Below are 24,123 nucleotides of genomic sequence, written 5' to 3'. Positions count from 1 at the left end.
GCTCATTTACTTCAATTAATCAAATATTTGAATATTGTGTCAGTAATACCGTAATACGGGGAAAAAATGTCAATGAATTCAAGCTATGATATTTTGTGTGTGCGCGTGAGTCAACGCAAGTGTCAGATGAACAAGGCACTTATAAGCACATTATATCAGCATTAACATTGAATCTTTGCTCTATCAATCATTCTATGAGCATACATATTTTAATATCAGCCTCTATTCACTCAAACAATGGCTGCACGCATGTCGCTTACATGCACAAACACTTGGTTGATTCATTAGTCTCATTAGTAGCAGGCTGGGTCTACTGACTGGATGGCAGCCTGACACAGTGGTGGCACGAGCTGTGTTTGCTGTTGGGCTCAGGGTGTTAGGAACGCATTTGGATTGTCAGCAGCACAGTTCTGGAGCGCTAAACCCTCCAATGCATGGCTTTTGAAGATTACGTTATATAGCAGCGTTATATACAGTGTCAAGTTTGTTTAGAGCACTTATGACGTGTCGTAAATCATTTGCAAAAATATGGACTTGTTTGTTTATGCGACTTAAGACGTCATGTGGCCGATATAAATACAGTGGGGTGCTAGCCCCTCCTATGCCCAGCTTTGTGTGTCTGTGTGTACCCCATAGCGATGATTTGATTGGCTGAGTAATGTGTGTACCCCATAGCGATGATTTGATTGGATGAGCACGGAATGTGATGTACAGTATGATAAGACATGAGTGTGATTTGTATTTTTTGAGTGGTGTAAACCACTCCAACAACTGGCTTTGTTAGATTACGTGTCCACGTGTCCACGTGTCCACGTGTTTGTTCGTACCAAAAAAATGAGCATGGTTGCTATGGTCACTCAGTTCACACGGGTGTGATTTCATTACGTCAGACATTACGTCAGACCACAGCTGATCAGGCTATATAATACCTTACACCACTCAGTTCACACGGGTGTGATTTTTTCTTAAACTCTAGTTGTTCCCACCCAGCTTTATCAACGAAATCTGTGAGATTGTCCTCAGTCACCAATATTGAGCGAAGCGTTTAGAGACTGACTTGTGAGTTTAGTAACTGGCCTGTCTCCATCTCTGACCTGGGCACTGGGTAGCAGAGGTTTAGTAACTGGCCTGTCTCCATCTCTGACCTGGGCAGTGGGTAGTTTAGTAACTGGCCTGTCTCCATCTCTGACCTGGGCACTGGGTAGCAGAGGTTTAGTAACTGGCCTGTCTCCATCTCTGACCTGGGCAGTGGGTTGTGAGTTTAGTAACTGGCCTGTCTCCATCTCTGACCTGGGCACTGGGTAGCAGAGGTTTAGTAACTGGCCTGTCTCCATCTCTGACCTGGGCAGTGGGTAGTTTAGTAACTGGCCTGTCTCCATCTCTGACCTGGGCACTGGGTAGCAGAGGTTTAGTAACTGGCCTGTCTCCATCTCTGACCTGTGAGTTTAGTAACTGGCCTGTCTCCATCTCTGACCTGTGAGTTTAGTAACTGGCCTGTCTCCATCTCTGACCTGGGCACTGGGTAGCAGAGGTTTAGTAACTGGCCTGTCTCCATCTCTGACCTGTGAGTTTAGTAACTGGCCTGTCTCCATCTCTGACCTGGGCACTGGGTAGCAGAGGACTTTGAACCTGATGTCGGAAGTGGAGCGTGCAGAAGCAGATAGCAATCAGCTTCAAATCTGACGAGCTGCTTGACATGCTGTCAGTAGACTGCCTCCAAGCGCGCACACACACACACACACACACACACACACACACACACACACACACACACACACACACACACACACACACACACACACACACACACACACACACACACACACACACACGTGCATGCACCCACACAAGATCAGGCCACTACAAGCGGTCAGAGTACCTGGCCAAACAGCAGCAGCAGATGTCAATTTATAAATCACACTCTCTCTCTCTCTCTCACACTCTCTCACACACACACACACACACACACACACACACACACACACACACACACACTGACCCGTTTTGTCCCCTGGCCATCAGAGACCTACCAATCACAAAGTCATTTACTTCAAAGCTTGCAGGGTGGGAAAACGAATGCATTTTAATTGTATCTTTTTTTTCTTTCCCCTATCATCTCCCCCTTGCCTCTTATTTTTCCAGCAGGATTATACAGTGTGTGTGTGTGTGTGTGTGTGTGTGTGTGTGTGTGTGTGTGTGTGTGTGTGTGTGTGTGTGTGTGTGTGTGTGTGTGTGTGTGTGTGTGTGTGTGTGTGTGTGTGTGTGTGTGTGTGTGTGTGTGTTGCGCGGCACTGTATTTCTATACCCGTCTGGACCCCTGGGGGTTAGTGTATGTGTGCATGCATGCATATTTCCTTGTGGTCTTCCGGGCCCTGGGGTTGTGTGTGTTCGCGACTGGGTTGGCAGCGTTCAAGGCCTCAGAATTACGCCTTCTTTCAAAAAAATGCATTAAAACTCCTCATTTTGCCTCGTTGCACTTTCTTATGTAAATGTACACACAGCACCAGCCTCATGTAGTGGAAGTCAAAAGTTTGATGCTTTCATCCCGTGAAAAGCTATCTGCTCAATATGCCTGAGCGAGAGCTCTGAATTCTGCTTATTAGTTCAGCTTGTTAGCAATATTTCCAGCACGCCCGCTCCCCATCTGGAGATGAAGATATGAGCTACATAATAAGTTAATGTTAGCAAACATTGCAGAGCGGAGACCAACGTCACCGGCTAGCCTCATTATTTCGGCCCGGCGAGAGAGAGAGAGAGAAACGGGCAGGGGGTGGCGAGAGAGAGAGAGAGAGAGAGAGAGAAACGGGCAGGGGGTGGCGGCGCTTGCTTGAGGGTGGGATGTGCATGCTGGGACTTCTGGAGTGAATTCCATGGTTTAATTGTAGCATGCATAGAACGGTCCTTTCTGCAGTCCAGACGACGGTACTGCAAGAAAAGCAGGAAAATGCATTAGATTCACGCCAGGGACTTTTAAACGTTACTGGAATGGATTCATTGGAGCAAAATCTGTTATCTCGCAAATAGCATAAGTTTACCTACAACTTTCCGATTTCTACTATTCTTTTTTTCCCCCAGCAGATCAGCAGATCTGTTGCCTTGGTTCTGGAGTGTACCAGAACCACACCGTTTCATTTTGAGATTGTGTCAGGAAAGTTTTAAGTCATAGAATTGTACTGGCACACAAGTAATAACCACTTTCAGATAGGATGTCCAGCTACTGTAGCTCTGGGTAGCTCGGTCAGTAGAGCACTCATCTTTGGAAGGTTCTGGGTTCCATCCTGGGCTACAACAACGCCGTGTTTGAGTATCAGGGCTTGGTTGTGCGGTACCACAGGCAAGGTGACGGCGGTTGGTGAATGGAAGAGCGGGTGGTCCTGTCAGCAGGAGGTGGAGGAGGAGGGGGGGGGGGGGGGAGGGGGTGACGGATGGGTGCCAGTATGAGGAGTGAGAGACGATGCAGGTGCCAGATGCTGGATTAACGAGGCAGCTAATCCCTATAATTTGCCATAACGAGCAGTGATGCCGCCTTGAGTCTAATTTACACACAGCGACAATGCTTGCCTAAAATAAGCGATCTACAAGAACCTTGTTGCCATGTAGATCGATCGCTTAAGTTGTTTTGGTCACATGTTTCGCCTGCCCTAGTCTTTACTTGGAGAAGAATGAGTAGAGTACAGAATTCAGTGAGGCAGACATGGGATGGTTTAAACAGATTTAAAATTGAAAAATCACACTTGTGTGAAGTGAGGGGCGCCTCACTTCTTTTAACAAACATTGTACTAAAAAAATGCTCTAAACAAACATTTGAATTTCCATAGACTTGGCTGCCACTTCTGTTTGTTTAATTCTGTTTGTTTAAAGTACTTGGCTGCCACTTGACGTCACGTGGGGTGCTGTTTGTTTACGTCATTAAAAGTCCATAGGCTAGTGCCCCTCAGAAATGAAACCATGTGGATCCTAAGGTCCACATGGCATCATGTGACATCAGCCATCTATGACATGATTAATCTAGTCATCTATGACATATCTATGACGTGTGGCTCCATTGACTTTGATTTGCAAGATTATCTCCAGAGTTCGTTTTGGAGCGGTACTTCCATGGGTTTGTTTTAAATTGCATTCCAGAAAATCGCAATAAAATGGTTGTTACACACAGTGGTCATAGAGACACCATACCATCTGTGTAGCATTTGATTGATTGAGGTTTTAATTGTCACAAATGCATATCCTGTAAATTAATTGTGGTCCGTTGAGTGTAAGTGTTTTTGTAAATTGAGTTGAGGAAAATAAAAGTGGTCGAATCGGCCCTGAATCTATAGGGATTTTGTGCCCATGTGGTACATGTATGCACCCTAAACACTTGGCTATCAAGACTCCTTACTCCCAGTGGATAAGGAGTGGATTGTACACCACAGAATCCACTAGCACAACACGCACGCACGCACGCACGCATGCACACACACACACACACACACACACACACACACACACACACCGGGGCTACCAACCCTCCTGCGTTTTGCAGGAGAGTCATTTTATTTGACCGTTTCTCCTGCGCTGCACCTGCGCCAGCATTTCTCCTGCGTTTGGGGGATTTCAGCCTTTTTGCGTGGTCAACCCGGTCAAACCTCTCTCTTATCAATGAGAGAGTGGGTGGGAATGTTACTCTTTTACTCTCGCTTAATGTACTGGATAAACTCCAGTTCCACTACAGTGTACACATAAACTCATGTAGGCCAATCTAAACTAAGTAATTAGTGGTTATTATTAAATATAGCTCTTTTATTGTTTCAGTCGTCAATTAGATTTCTGTAGGCCTACTGTACTTTTAGCTTTAGTAAAGCCTCCCCAAACTTCCCAAATCCAACAGAATACTGGAAATACCTTGAAAGAAACGGGCACAGCATCCAATGTAAGCCGAGCTGGCGGAGAATGTTGTTTAAATATCCTAGAGATGCTGGGTGTTGGGAGGACGATGTGTGTTTGAAGGACTGCAGTTGTTGTGGATTAACTGCTTGTCTTCAGCACACAACGGCTGTCTGCCTGGGGGAGTTCCTGGCATCCAGACCCCGTATATCCAAATAGATCTGGATTAAGCAGAAGCCTTTCAGAGGTCGGAAAGAACGTTTTTATTTTACTTTTTTAAGCGACATGTTGTTTAAAAATTGAAACGTTTTGTTGTTAATTCTTAAGTGGCTCTATAATCTGATAGTGATAATTGCTATAGAGTGTTTCTTAACAGGGGTCTTTCTGGGTCACTCCAGCTCTTTCGTTAACAGAAAATACATTTTCATGTCATCCAAACAGGAGAGAGAAGTCATACAGGCTACAGGATAAACAAGTGAAAAACACATCAGAAAACAAAAAACAATCACACTTAGAACTACAATAACCACCACTTTGTCTGTCACTTGTAGAACATGGAGCGCTTCAAACAGAGCAGTGAACAATTCCACCACGCTGCCTCCAAGACCCAAGCTACTGTGAGGTAAGACACACAACACACACACACACACACACACACACACACACACACACACACACACACACACACACACACACACACACACACACACACACACACACTCACACTCAGAGTTTCAAAGGTGACGACATGTTATTCCCCCAAACCCCCTGACGCACGCATGCTTGCATTCAGACACGGAGGACACTTACACACACACACACACACACACACACACACAGCGTACACACACAGTGGTGTAATAAGCAGCAGTGGATAGCAATCTCCTCTTTTTCCCATTTATTTTGCTAAGCACTTAAATGCAAACAAACATTCCCCTGAGCAAAGCCAACTAATGTGATAAGTGTTTTAATTGGCTGCTTTGATTAAGCAGAGTTTAACAATACCCCAGCTTCCTCCTATTGTGTGTGTGTGTGTGTGTGTGTGTGTGTGTGTGTGTGTGTGTGTGTGTGTGTGTGTGTGTGTGTGTGTGTGTGTGTGTGTGTGTGTGTGTGTGTGTGTGTGTGTGTGTGTGTGTGTGTGTGTGTGTGTGTGTGTGGTACCTCATTACTGCCACCTGAGGATTATCAACAGCTCCTTGGAAAGAGCGTAGAATTGTCCCGCGATTGTCATTTAATCCACCCAAAACTGACTTTTTGTAACCGAGGATCATATCGTTTAGAGAAATGAGCCGCAACTCAAGCTTGTTTTGACCCAAAAAGAAGAATCTTTTTATGATTCTAAAATGTGCGTCCCCATAGACGGCATAAGCCAGCAGAATTTTCTTTTTGGTTTTTTTTATCGCACCCGATCCGCAGTCTTATGAGTGCGTACAGGACACGGTGCCAGTAATCAATTCATAAAAAGGTGTGAAATTGAAAAGGTGATTTCGGCGCTGAGCACCATATGAAAATAGGCGTGAAAAGGCGATATCGCCAGTAAATGTGTTAAAGGTCCTACAACATGAAATTCAAGTCCCTTTTCTTGGGGACTCGTCTACAGTACATGCCTTCTATGCCCAGTAGCAGTTCTCAAACATTGTCCTAATTCAAAATGTATTCAACACTTTCAGGATTTTTCTAAAATGTTAAAAAATAGCAGCTGAGCTTATTATCTTATTATCCCAATGCAAAAATCTGAAATGACACGGATGCTTTCCCGGTTATAACGGGATAAAATAAACATGCTGTGAAAATGACCGCAAACGCAAACGCTTTTAAGGTTTTCAAATCCAGGGTTCTGATCCAGAAACCACTGGACTCGGTAGTCTTCTTAGGTACCCCAACCCCCCCTCCCTCCCCCATTCAAATACAACCCAGGCATAAATCCAAGCTGTTGCCTCTCCCCCACCGTTATTCTACCTGCTGACTACTCAGTCACACTGATTCCCCCGAGCTGACGTTTTTAAGCCTGATACTAACACTAGTTATGGTAGCGTTTTCATGCTTATCTGGAGTGGATGAGCGCTATTGGCTGAAAGAGATCCCCATTACACACAGATTAAACACACCAGAGGGGTGTGTGTGTGTGTGTGTGTGATATGTGCCGACGCTGTACATGCAATCTATACTAGGTGATTCTACCTCTGGGGAATAATGCTACAGCAGCACCTCTAATCCTGTGTGTGTGTGTGTGTGTGTGTGTGTGTGTGTGTGTGTGTGTGTGTGTGTGTGTGTGTGTGTGTGTGTGTGTGTGTGTGTGTGTGTGTGTGTGTGTGTGTGTGTGTGTGTGTGTGTGTGTGTGTGTGTGTGTGCACGTGCACGCACCTTGGAGGAGGATCATGTGTGTAGCGTGTGTTTTTTATCACACAAGATAAAGCGATCACAGTTTCAGCAGGTAATTTACTGTATCAGTCTACTTCAATTACATGCTGTCAACATTGTCTAGGTCCTGGTTTAGGCTCTGTATAATTCTGTTATCTACCTTTGGGAATGAGAGACAGAGAGAGAGATTACTTGTGTGTGTGTGTGTGTGTGTGTGTGCGCACATGTGCGCACGACTAATCAACTACGGCCAGGTATCAGACTGCCTATATGTTTTCGCAATTAAATGGGACCTTTACAGACAAAGATATATGATAACTATACTGTATCTTATATTAAAATTGACTTGTGGGTGGATGGTGTGCATCAGAAACGTAACATCCGGATTTGATTGCTCAACAAATGTCCCAAAAATATCACAAATGTGACACCCGAAAATCTACATGTGAAGGCTACTACTATCTAAATCTACATGTGAAGGCTACTACTATCTAAATCTACATGTGAAGGCTACTACTATCTAAATCTACATGTGAAGGCTACTACTATCTAAATCTACATGTGAAGGCTACTACTATCTAAATCTACATGTGAAGGCTACTATCCTGACAGTTTTCTGAAAAAGCTATGTTTCTATGTCAGTCGTTCTTCGATTTTTCAAAAATAGCAGATCTACTAGCTTGTAGCGCGCCACTCGGTGGCGCGCTACGAGCTTGTAGATCTGCAATTTTTCAATAGCTAAAGCATAACATAATGCTTGAAACACCAAAAGGGGTTCCCGCCCAGAATGGATTAATGTCACTCTGGGAATGATGGTTCCATTCTTACTCCAAGTTCAGCATCAATGGATCACCAAATCAAAGTTCAAAACCACCTCGGTAATTGATTGGTGGGCAGCAGCTCATGTCTAATGTCCGTGCTGCGTTGTGGTGCATTGTGCGCTTGTAGATCTGCTATTTCGCGCAATACAATACAAGCATCACATCATGCGACAAACTATAAGTCAGGCTTCACCGTGTTTGACAGACAAGGCACACACGCACACACCACAATTAAATTCCCTAGCCTTAGAGCCTTCAAGGTGACTGTGTGAGTGTGTGTGAGTGCGTGCGCGTAGATGTGTGATTGACATGTGTGACATCTGTCAGTCAGGAGCCATGTGGAAGCGTACCCTTGATGAAATGGGCTGATAAGAGAGACATCAGTGTTATGTTTGCTGCAAGTGCGCCTGGGAATGAGAGAGAGAGTGAGCAACCAAAAGATAGTTATATTAATCTTTGTAGTTTATTTTACAGTATGTGCACCTCCTGCCTGTGAATTTCTCATTTGAATAGACACGAAAGAGTGAGAGAGAAAAAGATAGACAGTAAGCTACATAAAAAAGAATATTTTACAGTAACTCACACTGTAACCCGTTTCTGGGAAAGAGAAACAGAAAGACTGACAGAGAGACAGAGTGACAGAAGATGGCTGGAGTGAGTGGCAGAGTTTCAGAAACGAGAGCCATAGGGAAACAAACATTTACAACCTCATAGTTGTGCTTGAAAAGCAACCGTCAGTGCCATATGTTGACATTGGCCAAGACTAGCACAACAATGGCCTCAGTTTGGAGTGTGGATACATTTATGATATAACTAATGAAATAACGTAAAAGTCATCCTTTAACTGATATAAAAAAACAATGCTTAAAAGGGATAACTAACTGAATCTGTGCTGTTTGTCAATACAACTAAATCATAGAGAATCCATAGTTTTAGTCTTAGTCTCCATATATTTCATATACAGATGATATTTTTGGTGGATATGAAATCTATCTTCCATATATTTTTTAGCTGTGCCAGTTTAACACATTGACTGCCAGGATTAAGTGTTTTTTATCATTTAAAGATGATAACTATAATAATATTTTTGTGAAGCTCAGCTGTCTGTGAGAGTTGCCTGGATGATGAACTACATGCATCAGCGTTTTAGTAGCAGTTGCAGTTGATTATGTTGTTGTGGCGGGCGTGTGTGTGTGTGCATGCAAGTGAGCAATGTTTTATCCTCTTAATTCCTAAACGGGACTACTAGGATATACACTGCCAAAGTCAGATGCCTGTTAAGGATAACTGTTGATAGACTGTACTTATGTTCATACATAGAATGTTGATGGAATGTTTCTATATTGGATGGAAGCTCACGATGTGCTTACGCATTGGTCTGCTGTTCTTTGGAGCACGACACAATACACAACCAAATAAACCTCAGGCCTGGCAGGTGACATGCATGGCTGCCTCCACTCTCGGTGTGTGAAAGGGTTAATGTGAGATGTACAGTTGGGTGCCACCGATATTGTCCCTTATCATTTGACCCATTTAGGCCTGACCTCAAAATTTAAAAAAATCCTTCTAAATCCTCCAGTTTTCTGAAATAAATATTTTCACGATTTTTCAAAAATAGCAGACCTACAAGCTCGTAGCGCGCCACTCGGTGGCGCGCTATGAGCTTGTAGATCTGCTATTTTTCAATAGCTAAATTATAACAATGTTTAAAACACCAAAAGGGGTTCCCGCCCAAAATGGGTTAACTGTCCTTTTGCGCAGATCACGCAAACCTCAGCAAAAAGAAAAGGACAATATCGATGGCCTCCAACTGTATGCATTGGTCTGCTGTTCTTTGGAGCACGACACAATACACAACCAAATAAACCTCAGGCCTGGCAGGTGACATGCATGGCTGCCTCCACTCTCGGTGTGTGAAAGGGTTAATTAACTCTGAGATGATAAAAACATAACTTGTATAGTGTTGTCCCTGTTGTTACCTTTCTCATTTAAATAACAAGATTCACCTTCAGACCAAACACACAACTTCCAGTGAGTGAGGAGGGACAGACTGTCTTTCCACAGTTACAGGAGGAAATCCTGACCCTGACCACTTGAAACTGCTGCGGACTAGCTCTTTCTGCTGAATTGGACTTTTACGAGAAGCAGGATTCAAAGTGAAAGTAAACTTGATTGGTACCACAACATAACTGGCTGAGTTCCTGTCTTGAGCAGAGTGTTTTAGCTTCACTCAGAGACTAAATGGCTTCCCAGTCATCTTTTTCAGAAGAGGATTTTTCCTGCCCTGTGTGTCATGACATATTTAAAGATCCTGTTCTCCTATCATGTAGCCACAGCTTCTGTAAAACCTGTCTGCAGGAATGGTGGTGAGAGAAGGATATAAAGGAATGTCCAGTTTGTAAGAATAATAATTCAATGGATTTTTCACCCTGTAACCTGTCTCTGAAGAACCTGTGTGAGACCTTCATACAGGAGAGACATAAGAGAGCTTCAACAGGGCCTGAGATTCTTTGTAGTCTGCATGCTGAGAAACTCAAACTCTTCTGTCTGGAATGTCAAAAGCCAGTGTGTGTTGTGTGTCGGGATTCTATAAAACACACCAACCACCGGTTTAGACCCATCGCTGAAGCTGCACTGCATCACAAGGAGGACGTCCAGAAATCACTGAAGCCCTCACAGGAGAAGCTGGTGGTCTTTAATTAAGTTTTTTTTTAAAAATACATTTTATTCAAAGAGTATGACATCATATCCAAGTTTCACAGAAAGAAAATACAACTCTTTGTTTTTACATTTTCTCCCACAACTCCTTTCCCAATCCTCCCCACCCACCCACCATCTTTCCCCACAAGGCCAGACATATATACAGGTATAAAAACAATAGCTTGAGTACATAACTAAGATATACACAACATATATACAGGTATAAAACCAATAGGCTGAGTACATAACTAAGATACAAAGAAAGGGATGGTCTTTAATAAAGTTAAAACAAACTATGATCAAACAGCAGAACACATTATGTTCCAGGCCCAGAACTGTTGTTTCTTTTCCCCAACCAGCAACACGGACCAATCCGAAGCCACGGGTCGATTTCACCCATTTACATGTCCCACCTACCTTGGAGATATAGGACCCATTCCAGACTGAGTAGCGAAGTGACAAAACAAATGCACAGAACGCAGCGAAGCAGGCTGTAACCCAGGCTAGGTATATAGCCTATTCTGTATGTATATCTCCACTCTGGGAACAGCGTTGGTCTTTAGGAGAAGGGGCTTATTTGGTCTTTAGGAGAAGGGGCTTTGGTCTTCCCCCTACTCTCTTTGTCTTTAGGAGAAGGGGCTTTGGTCTTCCCCCTACTCTCTTTAGGAGAAGGGGCTTTGGTCTTTCCCCTACTCTCTTTAGGAGAAGGGGCTTTGGTCTTTCCCCTACTCTCTTTAGGAGAAGGGGCTTTGGTCTTCCCCCTACTTTCTTTAGGAGAAGGGGCTTTGGTCTTTCCCCTACTCTCTTTAGGAGAAGGGGCTTTGGTCTTTCCCCTACTCTCTTTGGCTAGCTTTAATAATAACACTCTGGGAACAGCGTTGGTCTTTAGGAGAAGGGGCTTTGGTCTTTCCCCTACTCTCTTTAGGAGAAGGGGCTTTGGTCTTTCCCCTACTCTCTTTAGGAGAAGGGGCTTTGGTCTTTCCCCTACTCTCTTTAGGAGAAGGGGCTTTGGTCTTTCCCCTACTCTCTTTGTCTTTAGGAGAAGGGGCTTTGGTCTTTCCCCTACTCTCTTTGTCTTTAGGAGAAGGGGCTTTGGTCTTTCCCCTACTCTCTTTGGGGCTTTGGTCTTTCCCCTACTCTCTTTGGGGCTTTGGTTTTTCCCCTACTCTCTTTGGGGCTTTGGTTTTTCCCCTACTCTCTTTGGGGCTTTGGTCTTTCCCCTAATCTCTTTGGCTAGCTTTAATAATCCTTGTAGAATTGGTCACTAACACTGCAGGTCTCATTGCACAACAAGCCACTGTTGCAGCGTTGTCATATCATCCCAAGATCGTTTATGAAAGATGATGTGCAGTGTTGCATTTACATGAACATGTGCAAAATAAACCATTTTAAAACACTTTTAAAGGAGCATTCAGTGATTTGCGTGATTTGGGAAACCCCCCGGTCTGCCCTGGTAACAACATGTGCACAATGCACATGCATGCACTACAGTGGAGGGACACGCAACAGGCCAACAGCACGTACACCAAGGCCCGTCCCCGCTCGATCATGATTGGCGGAAGGCACCTCTCTATCCTGATTGGATGAAGGCTGGGCCACCTAGCCAAAAACGAACCCTGAGGTTTTTTGTTCCCAGGGGTTAACTGGGGACATGGAGGAACTCCTTATATGGTCAGCACACTCTATAGTAGGGAGGATTATCACAACAAAACCAAAAAAATAAGTGATATTTGAATTAAGTGGAATCACTGAATATACCTTTAAGACTTTAAAAGTTCTTAAAAATCTATTGTAAAACTCACAGATGTCCAGCGTACAGAAGGATGGGTGGAACATGGTCATGTCTCATTTTGTTACACTTTTTTTCCCCAAGTAGTTTTCGAATAGTGATTTTACTGATGCGTTTATCTCGCCTGTCACCATCCCTCTACCATATTTCTAATAGTCTTAGACAGTGTGAGATGGTGGCCCTGTGCAGATGGAAATGTGGTCCGTGCATAAATGCACTCTTAGATATCTGCAACATTAAAAATGCATAACCCCCCCTCTCCACCCCCTCCCTGGACACTAAAGAGTAATCTGTACACTATATCTACAGTATCACCTGTCTTAAACGCTTAGCAAAGTAAGAAAACACTTGTGAATTGTTTGATAGTGACAATGGCACACTGTGAGCGAGCTTGTTCTGAGGCGTTAAATTACTTTAGTTTCACATTCTTTTATGAGCTTTTATGATGGTCCTTTTATGTGAGTTAAATGGCTGCAGTGTTCATATTTCAGCATTATATGTTTTTTTATTTATTTTGTAGCTTACACATTTCATTATGCCACAGGAGTGGCATAAGTACAGCACGTAACACAACAAAGTGCACACTCATCACAAGCAATAGAAGGTGGAGGATTTTATGGTTATGAACTTATTTTGTCTTTGAATCTGAGTCTGGATGCAATGTATAATAATATATATATAATATATAATAATAATAATAATTATTATTATATTATGTATTTTTCAACAGAAAGCATAGTGACCTTTGTGATGTGTTGTTTTAAAATTAAAGACCCAACCCCACCATAATACATGAGGACAAAGAAAAAGCAGAGATAAAGGCACTGCAAAGCCGGGATGTTTTTTGGGGGGAAGAAAACGTACAGTAGTTAATTTTTCAGAGGATTTAAACCACATCATTGGGCATGTGTACAATGGACTTACATTTGAACAGAAAAGCTGTGTTCCCTGGATGCCTGGAATAATGTGTCATCCAGTGTGCTATTTCCCTGTTGGGAAACATATTCCTTTCTGGTATATAAGGGAAGGTAACAAGGGTCAAGTGGGTGTTCCTTTTGGGAAGAAAATCTGATAATGTGAACTTAAATAAAATAATTCCAGTGAGTTCTGTTTTATTTGAAATAGAGGTTGTAGGCAGACATAAGAATACCACTCAGACATAATTTCACCACAAGCAAGGGTGAAACGGGTTAGTTTTGAGGATTGCAAAACATTGGGAATATTTAAAGATGCAACATTGTCATTCCAAAGAATATATGGGAAATATATGGGAATTTACAAGAGTTATGTGCACAGGCTGTATATTCCTCCCCTGGGTCCATTACTATACAGTACAATTGTGATTTAACCATGACAGTGCCATTTGTACACTCTCTGAGCTACAAATGGATAAATTATCTCCTGCTTTCATAGTGTCTACACTTGTCAGAGTATACTGTGTTGAACCTGCCATTCTATAAGATTTAACAAGAATTGTTTGCCAGCGGTGTAGCGGCGCTGGCACGGTTTTATATTTGACAACTTATAAATAGAAATAAAAGGGAAGACAAATACTGTTTCATGTTCATACAGCTAATGCCATTAAAGGCAAAACGGACCAAATCAACTCTGCTAGGATGTGTGGCTGAGGGAAGATAAAAGCACCTTTCTTATCAGGCTCGGAGCTTTAACGGCGGCACCGGCTTTTTGTAGTTGTTGTTTCATTGCGTCTTTTCCAATTTCCAATTTCTACCCCCTTTCATTTCTCCCTGGCCGTCTCGCTCCGTCTCGTCTCGTCTGCGTGGTTAACAAGTCTCGCTCCTCTTTGTTGTGCGCGTGTGCCTCCGCCTTCGCTGGCGCAGATTAAAAATAATGAGCCGCATCATTAATTAAACAACTAATCTCATCGTTTGTGTGTGTGTGTGTGCGCGTCATATTTACAGCTCACAGATGGGCAGAAAACTCCCTCAAATTGTCACATTGTCACATACACACATGGATGCATGCATGTGCGCAGATGCACACACACACACACACACACACACACACACGTGTGCACACATGCACACACCAGTGGCGTTTCCAGGAATTGCATTTTGGGCTGGCAAGATGTGTCGTACCCACACCCACCCCCCCACACTGCCTTTTTTTTTTAAAGGCATTCATGCATTCATGCATTTGCATTACAATGGGTGATTGAGTGTCATGCTCTACGCACAACGGCCAATCCGCTGCCCACCAATAGTTCTCAGGTCTGGTGTTTGTCCTCTCTCTTTTTTGTGTTTTTCAAATGGATTCGGCCAGGTGGTCGCCTGGCCTGTACTGGCCTTATTGTAAATACGCCACTGCAGGCACACGCACGCACGCACGCACGCACGCACACGCACACGCACACGCACACACACAGCAACAGGCAGAGTGTTTTGGTCTTTGAGTAGCTCAGCAGAACCGATTAATGAAACAACCCGATGCTCTGATGCTGAAGGCCTCTTAAAGTTCCTTATCTGAGTCGGCATCCAATAGACAAGACGGACAGGCAGAGAGAGAGAGTTTCTGTGCGTCATTAGTGAGAAAGATTACAGAAGGCAGTGTGTGAGAGAGAGAGAGAGACAATGAAAAGGAGGGTGTGAGAAATGTACAGACAAGAGAAGAGAGCGGAAGCTCCATAGGGCGACGTGGGGAAACGCAACAATCTGATAGGCTGCTGCCTCTTTAAACCAGCAATTCGATAGGATGCTATTGAATAGTGTGAGTGTGTGTGTGTGTGTGTGTGTGTGTGTGTGTGTGTGTGTGTGTGTGTGTGTGTGTGTGTGTGTGTGTGTGTGTGTGTGTGTGTGTGTGTGTGTGTGTGTGTGTGTGTGTGTGTGTGTGTGTGTGTGTGTGTACACGTGCGTGCGTGTACACGTGTGTGTGTGCGCGTGTGCAGATGGATATACACACTTACTGCGCTGTGCGTGCGTACATAATATTTAGCAGTAGGACCCATGCACACAACACGTTCAAGCACCTCCAAGGGGGCAATGACGAATATACATGCAGTACTGTATTATTTCACTCTAACTTCTGCTTACCATTGTTGCGATTCTTATTTCTTTGTTATTCTTGCTATTGGTGCTACAATTAGGAGCCAAAATCATTTTACTCTTGGGTGCTTGTAGAAGATATAACAATAGTAATCTTGAATCTCAATCTATTAACTTACAATTGAAATCGATTTGATAAATATGACTTAAACCAGCTCAAAGGAGTTACTTTAATGCCAATTAAATGTTGTAATCTCTGTAATAGGATGCGATATGGTGTCTAATGCAGCTCTAGGGTCTAACGAAAAACTGCAATTAGGAGGTTATTTGCAACTTTCACCAATGCTGTCTGTGTTACAGTATGATGTGCGTTTAATCCTGGCTGAAGATCTTGGAGATAATGAATAAATGTAGAAAATCACATGTCTGATTGCCGCTGCTTTCTCAAGGATTTGAGAGAGAAATGGAAGGTCGGATACAGTTTTGGCTAAAATGCCTGAATCATGTGCAGGCTTTCATTTAAACTATTTTCAAAAATAGCAGACCTACAAGCTCGTAGCGCGCCACTCGGTGGCGCGCTATGAGCTTGTAGATCTGCTATTTTTCAATAGCTAAATTATAACATAATGTTTAAGACTCCTGAGGGCGAGGAGCACCCTAAAGGGCGAAGTCGCGTGCACGCATCCGCCTGGGTGACGGTAGACTGCTGGGCGAGCGCTGGTGCTTTGGAATGGGGGGGGTCAGATCAACATATGGAATGAATTCTGTACTGGCCATATATGGAGCGTGTCTTGAGTGTACAGGGTTTGATGAGTCAGATCAACATATGGAATGTCAGAACAGGTTAGCTTCATATACAGTATGGAGATCTCAGGGTGGCAGCGAGGGCAGTGTCTTGAGTGTACAGGGTTTGATGAGTCAGATCAACATATGGAATGTCAGAACAGGTTAGCTTCATATACAGTATGGAGATCTCAGGGTGGCAGCGAGGGCAGTGTCTTGAGTGTACAGGGTTTGATGAGGCCCCAGGTAGGGCCGAGCCTTAATTTTTGTGCCTGTTGAGAAGTTATTACGCAGCCGCATGCACGCTTATTTGTCCCTTTTCTGCTCAAAATGAGACAATCTAGGATGTTTAGGACCTTATAAAACCTGAAAACAAGCTAAGCTAATGATGCCGGGCGATTCTGCTCCTAGAGCAACAACAACAGCTGCATGCTTTAATGCTATCTTGCCACACTAAGCGAGATTCTTGCTTCTGGGCAGGTGTGTGTGTGTGTGTGTGTGTGTGTGTGTGTGTGTGTGTGTGTGTGTGTGTGTGTGTGTGTGTGTGTGTGTGTGTGTGTGTGTGTGTGTGTGTGTGTGTGTGTGTGTGTGTGTGTGTGTGTGTGTGCGCCTGCATGTGTGCGCCTATACGTACCTGTGTGCGTGTGTGCGCGCCTATACGTACCTGTGTGCGCGCCAGCCAGGTGTGACGGACGTGTTGTAATTGAATCGCCGGGCCCGGCGCTCCTCTGCGAATCAAAGCCGAGAAGAGCCTTTAATTTGCTTTCAATTAAAGGCGCTGTTAAACACTCCTCAGAGAGCACACCGCTACAGAAGGCTGCTGTGCAAAGATGGAGTGTAGACAAGCGAGGAGGTTGTAGCAAGTCTAGCGTGCAGGTGGGTCTGTGTGCGTTGTGCTCAGCTCCATTCCACACAACAGGCTGAAAATAATGGTGTGTGTGTGTGGTTACTTGTTATGTATCTGTCTCTACTCTACCTTAATCAGTCAAATGACATTACTCTAGGCACCTCTGCAATGAGCCTGTCATGCAGGTAATGCCTAATTTCTTTGTTCTGTTGAATGAAGGTTTTGCGTGCTGACAATAGCAGCTCTGCAAGCTCACAATGCGTTGCAGCCACGGCACATTGTGAGCTTTGGATGGGCTATTCGGGGTGCACTACACTGTCATATGTATGAATCAGTCTCTAGCCATCACACTGACAGACCAGCAGACAGACACTACACTGTCATATGTATGAATCAGTCTCTAGCCATCACACTGACAGACCAACAGACAGACACTACACTGTCATATGTATGAATCAGTCTCTAGCCATCATCACACAGACAGACCAACAGACAGACACTACACTGTCATATGTATGAATCAGTCTCTAGCCACCACACTGACAGACCAACAGACAGACAGTATGAATCAGTCTCTAGCCATCACACTGACAGACCAGCAGACAGACTGACCATCACACTGACAGACCAACAGACAGACAGACCATCACACTGACAGACCAACAGACAGACAGAGACCAATTACAGTACAACCCTCATATCACACTAAACACAGCTGATTTAATTCCTCAAAGGCTTCTCTGCTTCATTTGATCACATTTTAATTATTTCCCATTCAGTTAGCTGTGATTTCTCGCTAATTGCACTATTCTGCCTCGCGGCACGTATGTAGCGCACTGTACATATGTAGCTCATGCTGGCTTGTTGCTGGAGAGTGTGGGCGGTCCTTTGTCTTTCCTTTTCACGCCTTATTTGGTTAAGTCACTTTTATCAATTGAATTGGCGTTTGGCTCCCAATGCCATATACTGTATCGGCAATGCATCACATATTATGTACACATTTATTTTTAGATTATTGTTCTGTTGTCAAAAGATGGACATGTTTAGATGTATCGTCACTGTTGGGCAGGAACCTTAAACTGTGTGTCCCAAAACGTAACTTTACAGGACATGGAGAATAATCAACCTGTGTTCCAATGGATCTTATTATTTAGTCAACTCTTGTTAATACTTTATGTCAATTTGTTTCATTGGTTAAATATGTATTAATTCCACAGACAAACTTAACCACTTTCAACTTATAGCCGGGGAGCCACAGGCCCAAAAGCTCAATTTTTTAGGATTAACCTGTGATGACATGCTTTTTATTTGTGTTTTTTCTATTCACTTGGTCATTAAGGTACACAGAATGAGAAAGAATGAGAGGTCTGCTCTGCCGGAAACATCGCGAAAAAAAAGTTATGGCCATTTTTGTATACCACACCATAGACAACCAATATAAGGCAAAATGTCATCATACTTTAAGTAGCATGTGGCGTGTCAAACTAGGGGTTTTTCATGATTCTGAATCCATTCCAAGCATTAGTTTTGCACGAAAAACACTCACCTAAATTTGGCCATATCCTCTTGCCCAAATGTGCTGACCTCATCACATTTGTGATGACGGCTATAGAGCGTCGCAGTCCCGCCTCCTACCCGGGACCAGGAAATGAAATCCAATGCATTATTCTCATAGACATTTCGTAAAGTATTTATTTAAAGACGGTTACGCCGCGGACAAAGCCAACTCGAGTCGTGACAACTCATGACAACACAAACAATATTTTGGACCAAACAAATAATTAGAAAGAAGAAAAAAACGGCAGGTTACAACACTTTTTTTTGTTGTTTTCTTCTTTCTAATTATTTGTTTGGTCCAAAATATTGTTTGTGTTGTCATGAGTTGTCACGACTCGAGTTGGCTTTGTCCGCGGCGTAACCGTCTTTAAATAAATACTTTACGAAATGTCTATGAGAATAATGCATTGGATTTCATTTCCTGGTCCCGGGTAGGAGGCGGGACTGCGACGCTCTATAGCCTCTCATTCTTTTTTTATTCTGTGGACCATAATGACCAAGTGAATAGAAAAAACACAAATAAAAAGTATGTCATGACATCACAGGTCCTCTAAATTTTTTGGTGCTGGCTCCCCGGCTATTAGCGGCGCTATTTTGTGCATGTCATTACAGGTTAATACTTTCAGCGCCATTGCCGACGATTAAAGTCAATTGAAGCCTAATTTTGATACTGACGCTTAACGCCATTGCCGACGGCCTTTGGCAATTGGGCTTTTATAGCGCGTTCGATTGCTCGAGCCACAATGCTACTCACGTTAGCCGGTTAGCTAGCTGTGTTGTTAGCACAGCACTGGATCGCCCATCTTAGATCGTCGTCGCCATAATAATCCATTCTATCCATTTCTTTCAATCGCCTGTATCTCCTATTCCTTGTCCCAGATGGCATTTTGGTCAAAACAGCGTTTCTTTGACGGCACAGATCGGACGATGTAGAGCTCTCCAGAGCTCCGGTCTGGCTTCAGATGGTAAACAAGGCCTGTCCGCTCCGTGTAGCTTCCTAGGTTATGACTACTGCTCATGGACCGGAAATGGCGGCTTTTCAAAATAAGAGCTCAAATGAAAAAAATGCTGGCGTGAATTAGATCCTAATTTTTCAATAAATGCTAGCGGCCTAAGTGTTAAGATTAAAAACAATACTCAAACATTTTCCAAAAGGTTTAAAAAATAGCTAATGTACAAGCTTGTTGATATACAGATATAATAGATACAATGTTTCTACCAGACAGTGACAATATACAGTTATTGCGAACGCAGTGATTGCGAACGCAGTGAGCATTTACTATGAGACCCAGCAGATCACGTCTGTGTGTCTGTGTGTGTGTGTGTGTGTCACGCTGTAACACCACCCGCCCACCACCAGAGGGCGCAGCTGTATCACACACAAAAACACACACACACACATGCACGCACACACACACACACACACACACACACACACACACACACACACACGCACGCACGCACGCACGCACACACACACAAAAAACTTAACTTAAAAAAAAACTTAACTTAAAAAGAAAACTTAAAAAGGAAAAACGCACACACACACAAAAAACTTAACTTAAAAAAAACTTAACTTAAAAAAAACTTAACTTAAAAAAACTTAAAAAGGAAAAACGCACACACAAAAAACTTAACTTAAAAAAAAACTTAACTTAAAAAAAAACTTAACTTAAAAAACTTAAAGAAAAAACTTAAAAAAAAAAAAAACTAAAAAAGAAACACGCACGCACGCACACATACACACACAATAACTTCAAAAAACATTTAATTTAAAAAAACTTAACTTCAAAAAAACCTTAAAAAGTACATAATTTATTCTAATTGTTGTTATTGCAATTTACAAGCTGCGTTCGCTTCCCGCGTTTGCGCGTCTTACTTGTATACAGTACTGTAGGCGAATGGAACATAAATGCATCACACTGGCTGATAATTAATTGTAATTAATGCATCACACCAGATCTCAATCTCCCTTCTCTCTCTCTCTATTAGTACTTAGTTGATTTCATGACCATGAATGTGCTCAGCAAGTTTCATTACATTTTGAGATGTCTAAGTAAGGTGCCAGTGGACAATCAGGTCACTGGTGAGATTCACATCTCAGAATGTTTCTCCAAAAAGAATAGCCAAAGCAAAGATGATGCTCCAAGGTTGTGGAACAATCTACCCCTAACTATTACGTCTGCTCCCTCATTGGACATTTTTAAAAGCAGACTGAAAACACACCTATTCTCCCAGGCCTTTTAAATTCTCAATTGCTTGCTGCCCCTACTGTGTTTTCTGATGTTTTATAGAGTTTATATACATATTTTATTTTTTGTTTCTCTTGGTGTACAGCACTTTGGTCGTCGGCTGTTTTTAAATAAAATTGATTTGACTTGACTTGACCTTCCCAAAGGAGCTCAGCTCACAGCGTCCGACTTAAGAGTCCATGTTGACTGTCTTGTGGGGAAGCGATCCCTAGACCAGTGATTCTCAAAGTGGGGTCGGAAAGTCCCCAGCAAAATGTGGCTGTTCAAAAAATAGCAAATATATAGTACAAGCTGCTATTTTTGAATGTTTTTACGAAATATTGAAAGTATTTGAATGTTTTGCATGAATTAGATTTTTTTAACACAAATCTTCTCTTCTGGGAGTCCCTGGCACCTAGTATGTATATTAATTTGAGGGTCCTTGGCATGGTTTTGAGAAGCACTGCCCTAGACTGCCGGAGACTCTCTTGTCCACAGACGTCATGGCGGAGTTAGAAGACCCGCTGTTCCAGTATGTGGAATCTCTCTCAGGGTAGTGGGCTAGCTGCTGGAGTGATTCCAGAGGTCAGGGGTTCTCAACCCGTGGGTCGCGACCCCTCGGGGGGTCGCCAAATTATTTTAGGGGGTCCCCAAATTATTTTCAAAAAAAAAAAAAAAAATATTTAGCTATTTTTCAATAGCTAAATTATAACAATGCTTAAAACACCAAAAGGGGTTCCCGCCCAAAATGGTTTAAGGTTATTGTAGCAGTCAATTTATATTGGGGGTCGGGAGGGGGCGGGGCGGGGGTCCCGAGACATTGCCAAAGCATTTCCGGGGGTCCCCGGCCAAAAACGTTGAGAACCCCTGCCAGAGGTCACTGATAGGACAAGAGCTTATATGAATCTGTTCTTTTAGAACTTTCAGACTTCAGTTAACACTCAAGATATTTCTGTGCATGAGCCTTTCCCCATGCAGACATGGTGGTACATCTCCATGAGCCTTTCCCCATGCAGACATGGTGGTACATCTACAGAAATCGCTGACACGGACAGTACAGGGTTGGGGGCCTGATAGGGATTAGCCTGGACTAGGGAAATTGGAAGAGTCAGTGCAGAGCAAACATCAACTAAGAGGCCAGATGGACAATCTGGGGTTGGGACTGGAACTTAAACCAGCGTGGAGAGCTCTTATAAACCATCATTGAGAAAATGGTGCAGGGGATATGCAATGGAGAATCCTACTCGGGCTCATCGAGGTTAATGCCTCTGGCTATTTAACAAATCAATGAGTCACTATTAACTGTCCTTTCGGTCAGCGGCGGGAAACGGCTCACCGATTCCCTGATTTGTGTGAGGTTGCCTTTGAGTAGAGTTTTGAGGATTTCCCATCTAGGTAAATGTTTGCCAACTGATTATTTAATGTTCGGCAGGAGATTGTTGCATTCGGCTGTGTTTGTTTGTGTGTGTGGGTGTGTTTGTAATTAAGATTTCTCAATTTAATACAGATACTACAATGCACTGTAGACTGTACAGTGAATGGACAATGTATTGTTCACACCACCAGATATTTTGATGTAAGCAAGTGATTAAAAACAATCAGCCTGCCCAGGCGGTGGCGTAACCGTCTGGGCACCCGACTGGTAATCCAGTCGCAGTGTGCCGCGGGTTCGACTCCCGAGCCCGACACGGCCTTTACTGCATGTCTTCCCCCATCTCTCTCCCGTTTCCTGTCAGCCTACTGTCTGTCCCTTCAAAAACCAATAAAAGGCGTAAGCCGCAAAAAAAATATCTTTAAAAAAAACAAAAAAAACAATCAGCCTTAAGAACAGATTATTAGTTCGTATTAGTAGATTTTTCGATGCATACGGCCCTTACAATGTTTAATTTTTTATTTTTTTACGTAACCTGATCTCACCTGATGGTGTCGCTGTTCCTCTGCAGAGCTCGTTGCACGGAGGGGGTGTGCCCCGCCCTGCAGGCCCAGATCTTCACCTGCTACAAGGAGAACAGAGAGCAGACGCTGCGCTGTTCAGACCTCGCCAAAGAATACATGCAGTGCATCGATGCCGCCAAGAAGGTGAGCGCCCGTACCAATGAGTGCATGGCTGAAATGTAACCGTGAAAACCATTGAATTATGTAACTGTTCATCAATATCTGAAGTTAAAGTTAATTTGGACATCTCTGTGCGACGTCTCAGGGACATTACAAATTCTAAAGGCAGCAATGCTTTGTGAGCTTGAAAATCATCCACGGTATTTTCGATGAATATATACAGTATATTAAGCCTTACCCCCTGGCTACACTGGGCATGTACTGTTAATTGGTCTGCTGCCGTGCTGCAGCTAATTTATAACCACCCACTGAGTGTGAGTATGCCTTAGGTCGTGTGTAAGCTCAATCCTAACATTGCGCAAGTCTTCTATTTCCGCATGTGTGCGTAGCCCATTTGATGACACTATAAAATGTATATAAATTGTTATAAAACTCTCCTCAGACGGAAGGGAATAGCCCACCGTACATCGCTCACCAGGGGAAGGAATGTTAAAATAAAAGGGGTAAATGATGATGATGATCTGGACAGGACAGATATGCAAAACACGGCAAATAACAAAGCTATTGTCAGTATCTCACCTGGGGTGTTGGGAGAAAAAAAGCAACTTCTCTTGGTCTGTACGCAACTATAAGGAATGCCAAACGTTCTCTGTGTAGCCACTAACAAGCTCTGTGCTCCTTCTGTTCCGCTCCGCCAGCGATGCGGATACTTGGCGCGCCCAGTGTAGCCCGGAGGTTTGGGTCAAAACACTGCTGGTTTGTCTCCACACGGTCCATGCTTGAATGGCCAACTCCAGCATTTTGCATGGCTGTCATTTGAAGTTTTGCACACATTTTGTGAAATATCTGGATATTTTAGACTACATGAGTGTGTTTCTCCTTACTTTTCGCCGAGTGACACTGTGGGAGTTTGGGAGCCGAGTCATTTTCGGAGTCAAAAGATGAGCTGATGTAAAGCAAAGAAATGCAAGTCCCCCACAGCACAACCAAATGTGTTGGCTTTGGGACTATATCTCCCTGAAAAGTGACAGGCTCTCCTCTCACTCAGTGGAAGATAGTTGTGTTTGCAGCAGTATGGTCTTGTCATTCCGGTGTGTACCGTCACTTCTAA

The 24,123-nt window shown here is 43.4% G+C and overlaps 1 protein-coding gene across 1 annotated transcript in view; it reads left to right on the top strand.

The window, feature by feature from the left end:
• Positions 1-24,123, top strand: part of chchd6a (coiled-coil-helix-coiled-coil-helix domain containing 6a) — a 91,810-nt gene that overhangs the window by 34,048 nt on the left and 33,639 nt on the right. The window contains exons 6-7 of the mRNA XM_079495724.1: positions 5,418-5,488; positions 22,901-23,036. Of these exons, the coding sequence (XP_079351850.1) occupies positions 5,418-5,488; positions 22,901-23,036 (207 nt within the window). The remainder of the gene's footprint in view (positions 1-5,417; positions 5,489-22,900; positions 23,037-24,123) is intronic.

The sequence above is a fragment of the Electrona antarctica genome (assembly GCF_951216825.1).
Source record: "Electrona antarctica genome assembly, chromosome: 2".
NCBI classification, from domain to species: Eukaryota; Metazoa; Chordata; class Actinopteri; order Myctophiformes; family Myctophidae; genus Electrona; species Electrona antarctica.
The sequence above is the reverse complement of the archived record's forward strand: the minus strand, read 5'-3'. Positions and strand labels throughout refer to the sequence as shown.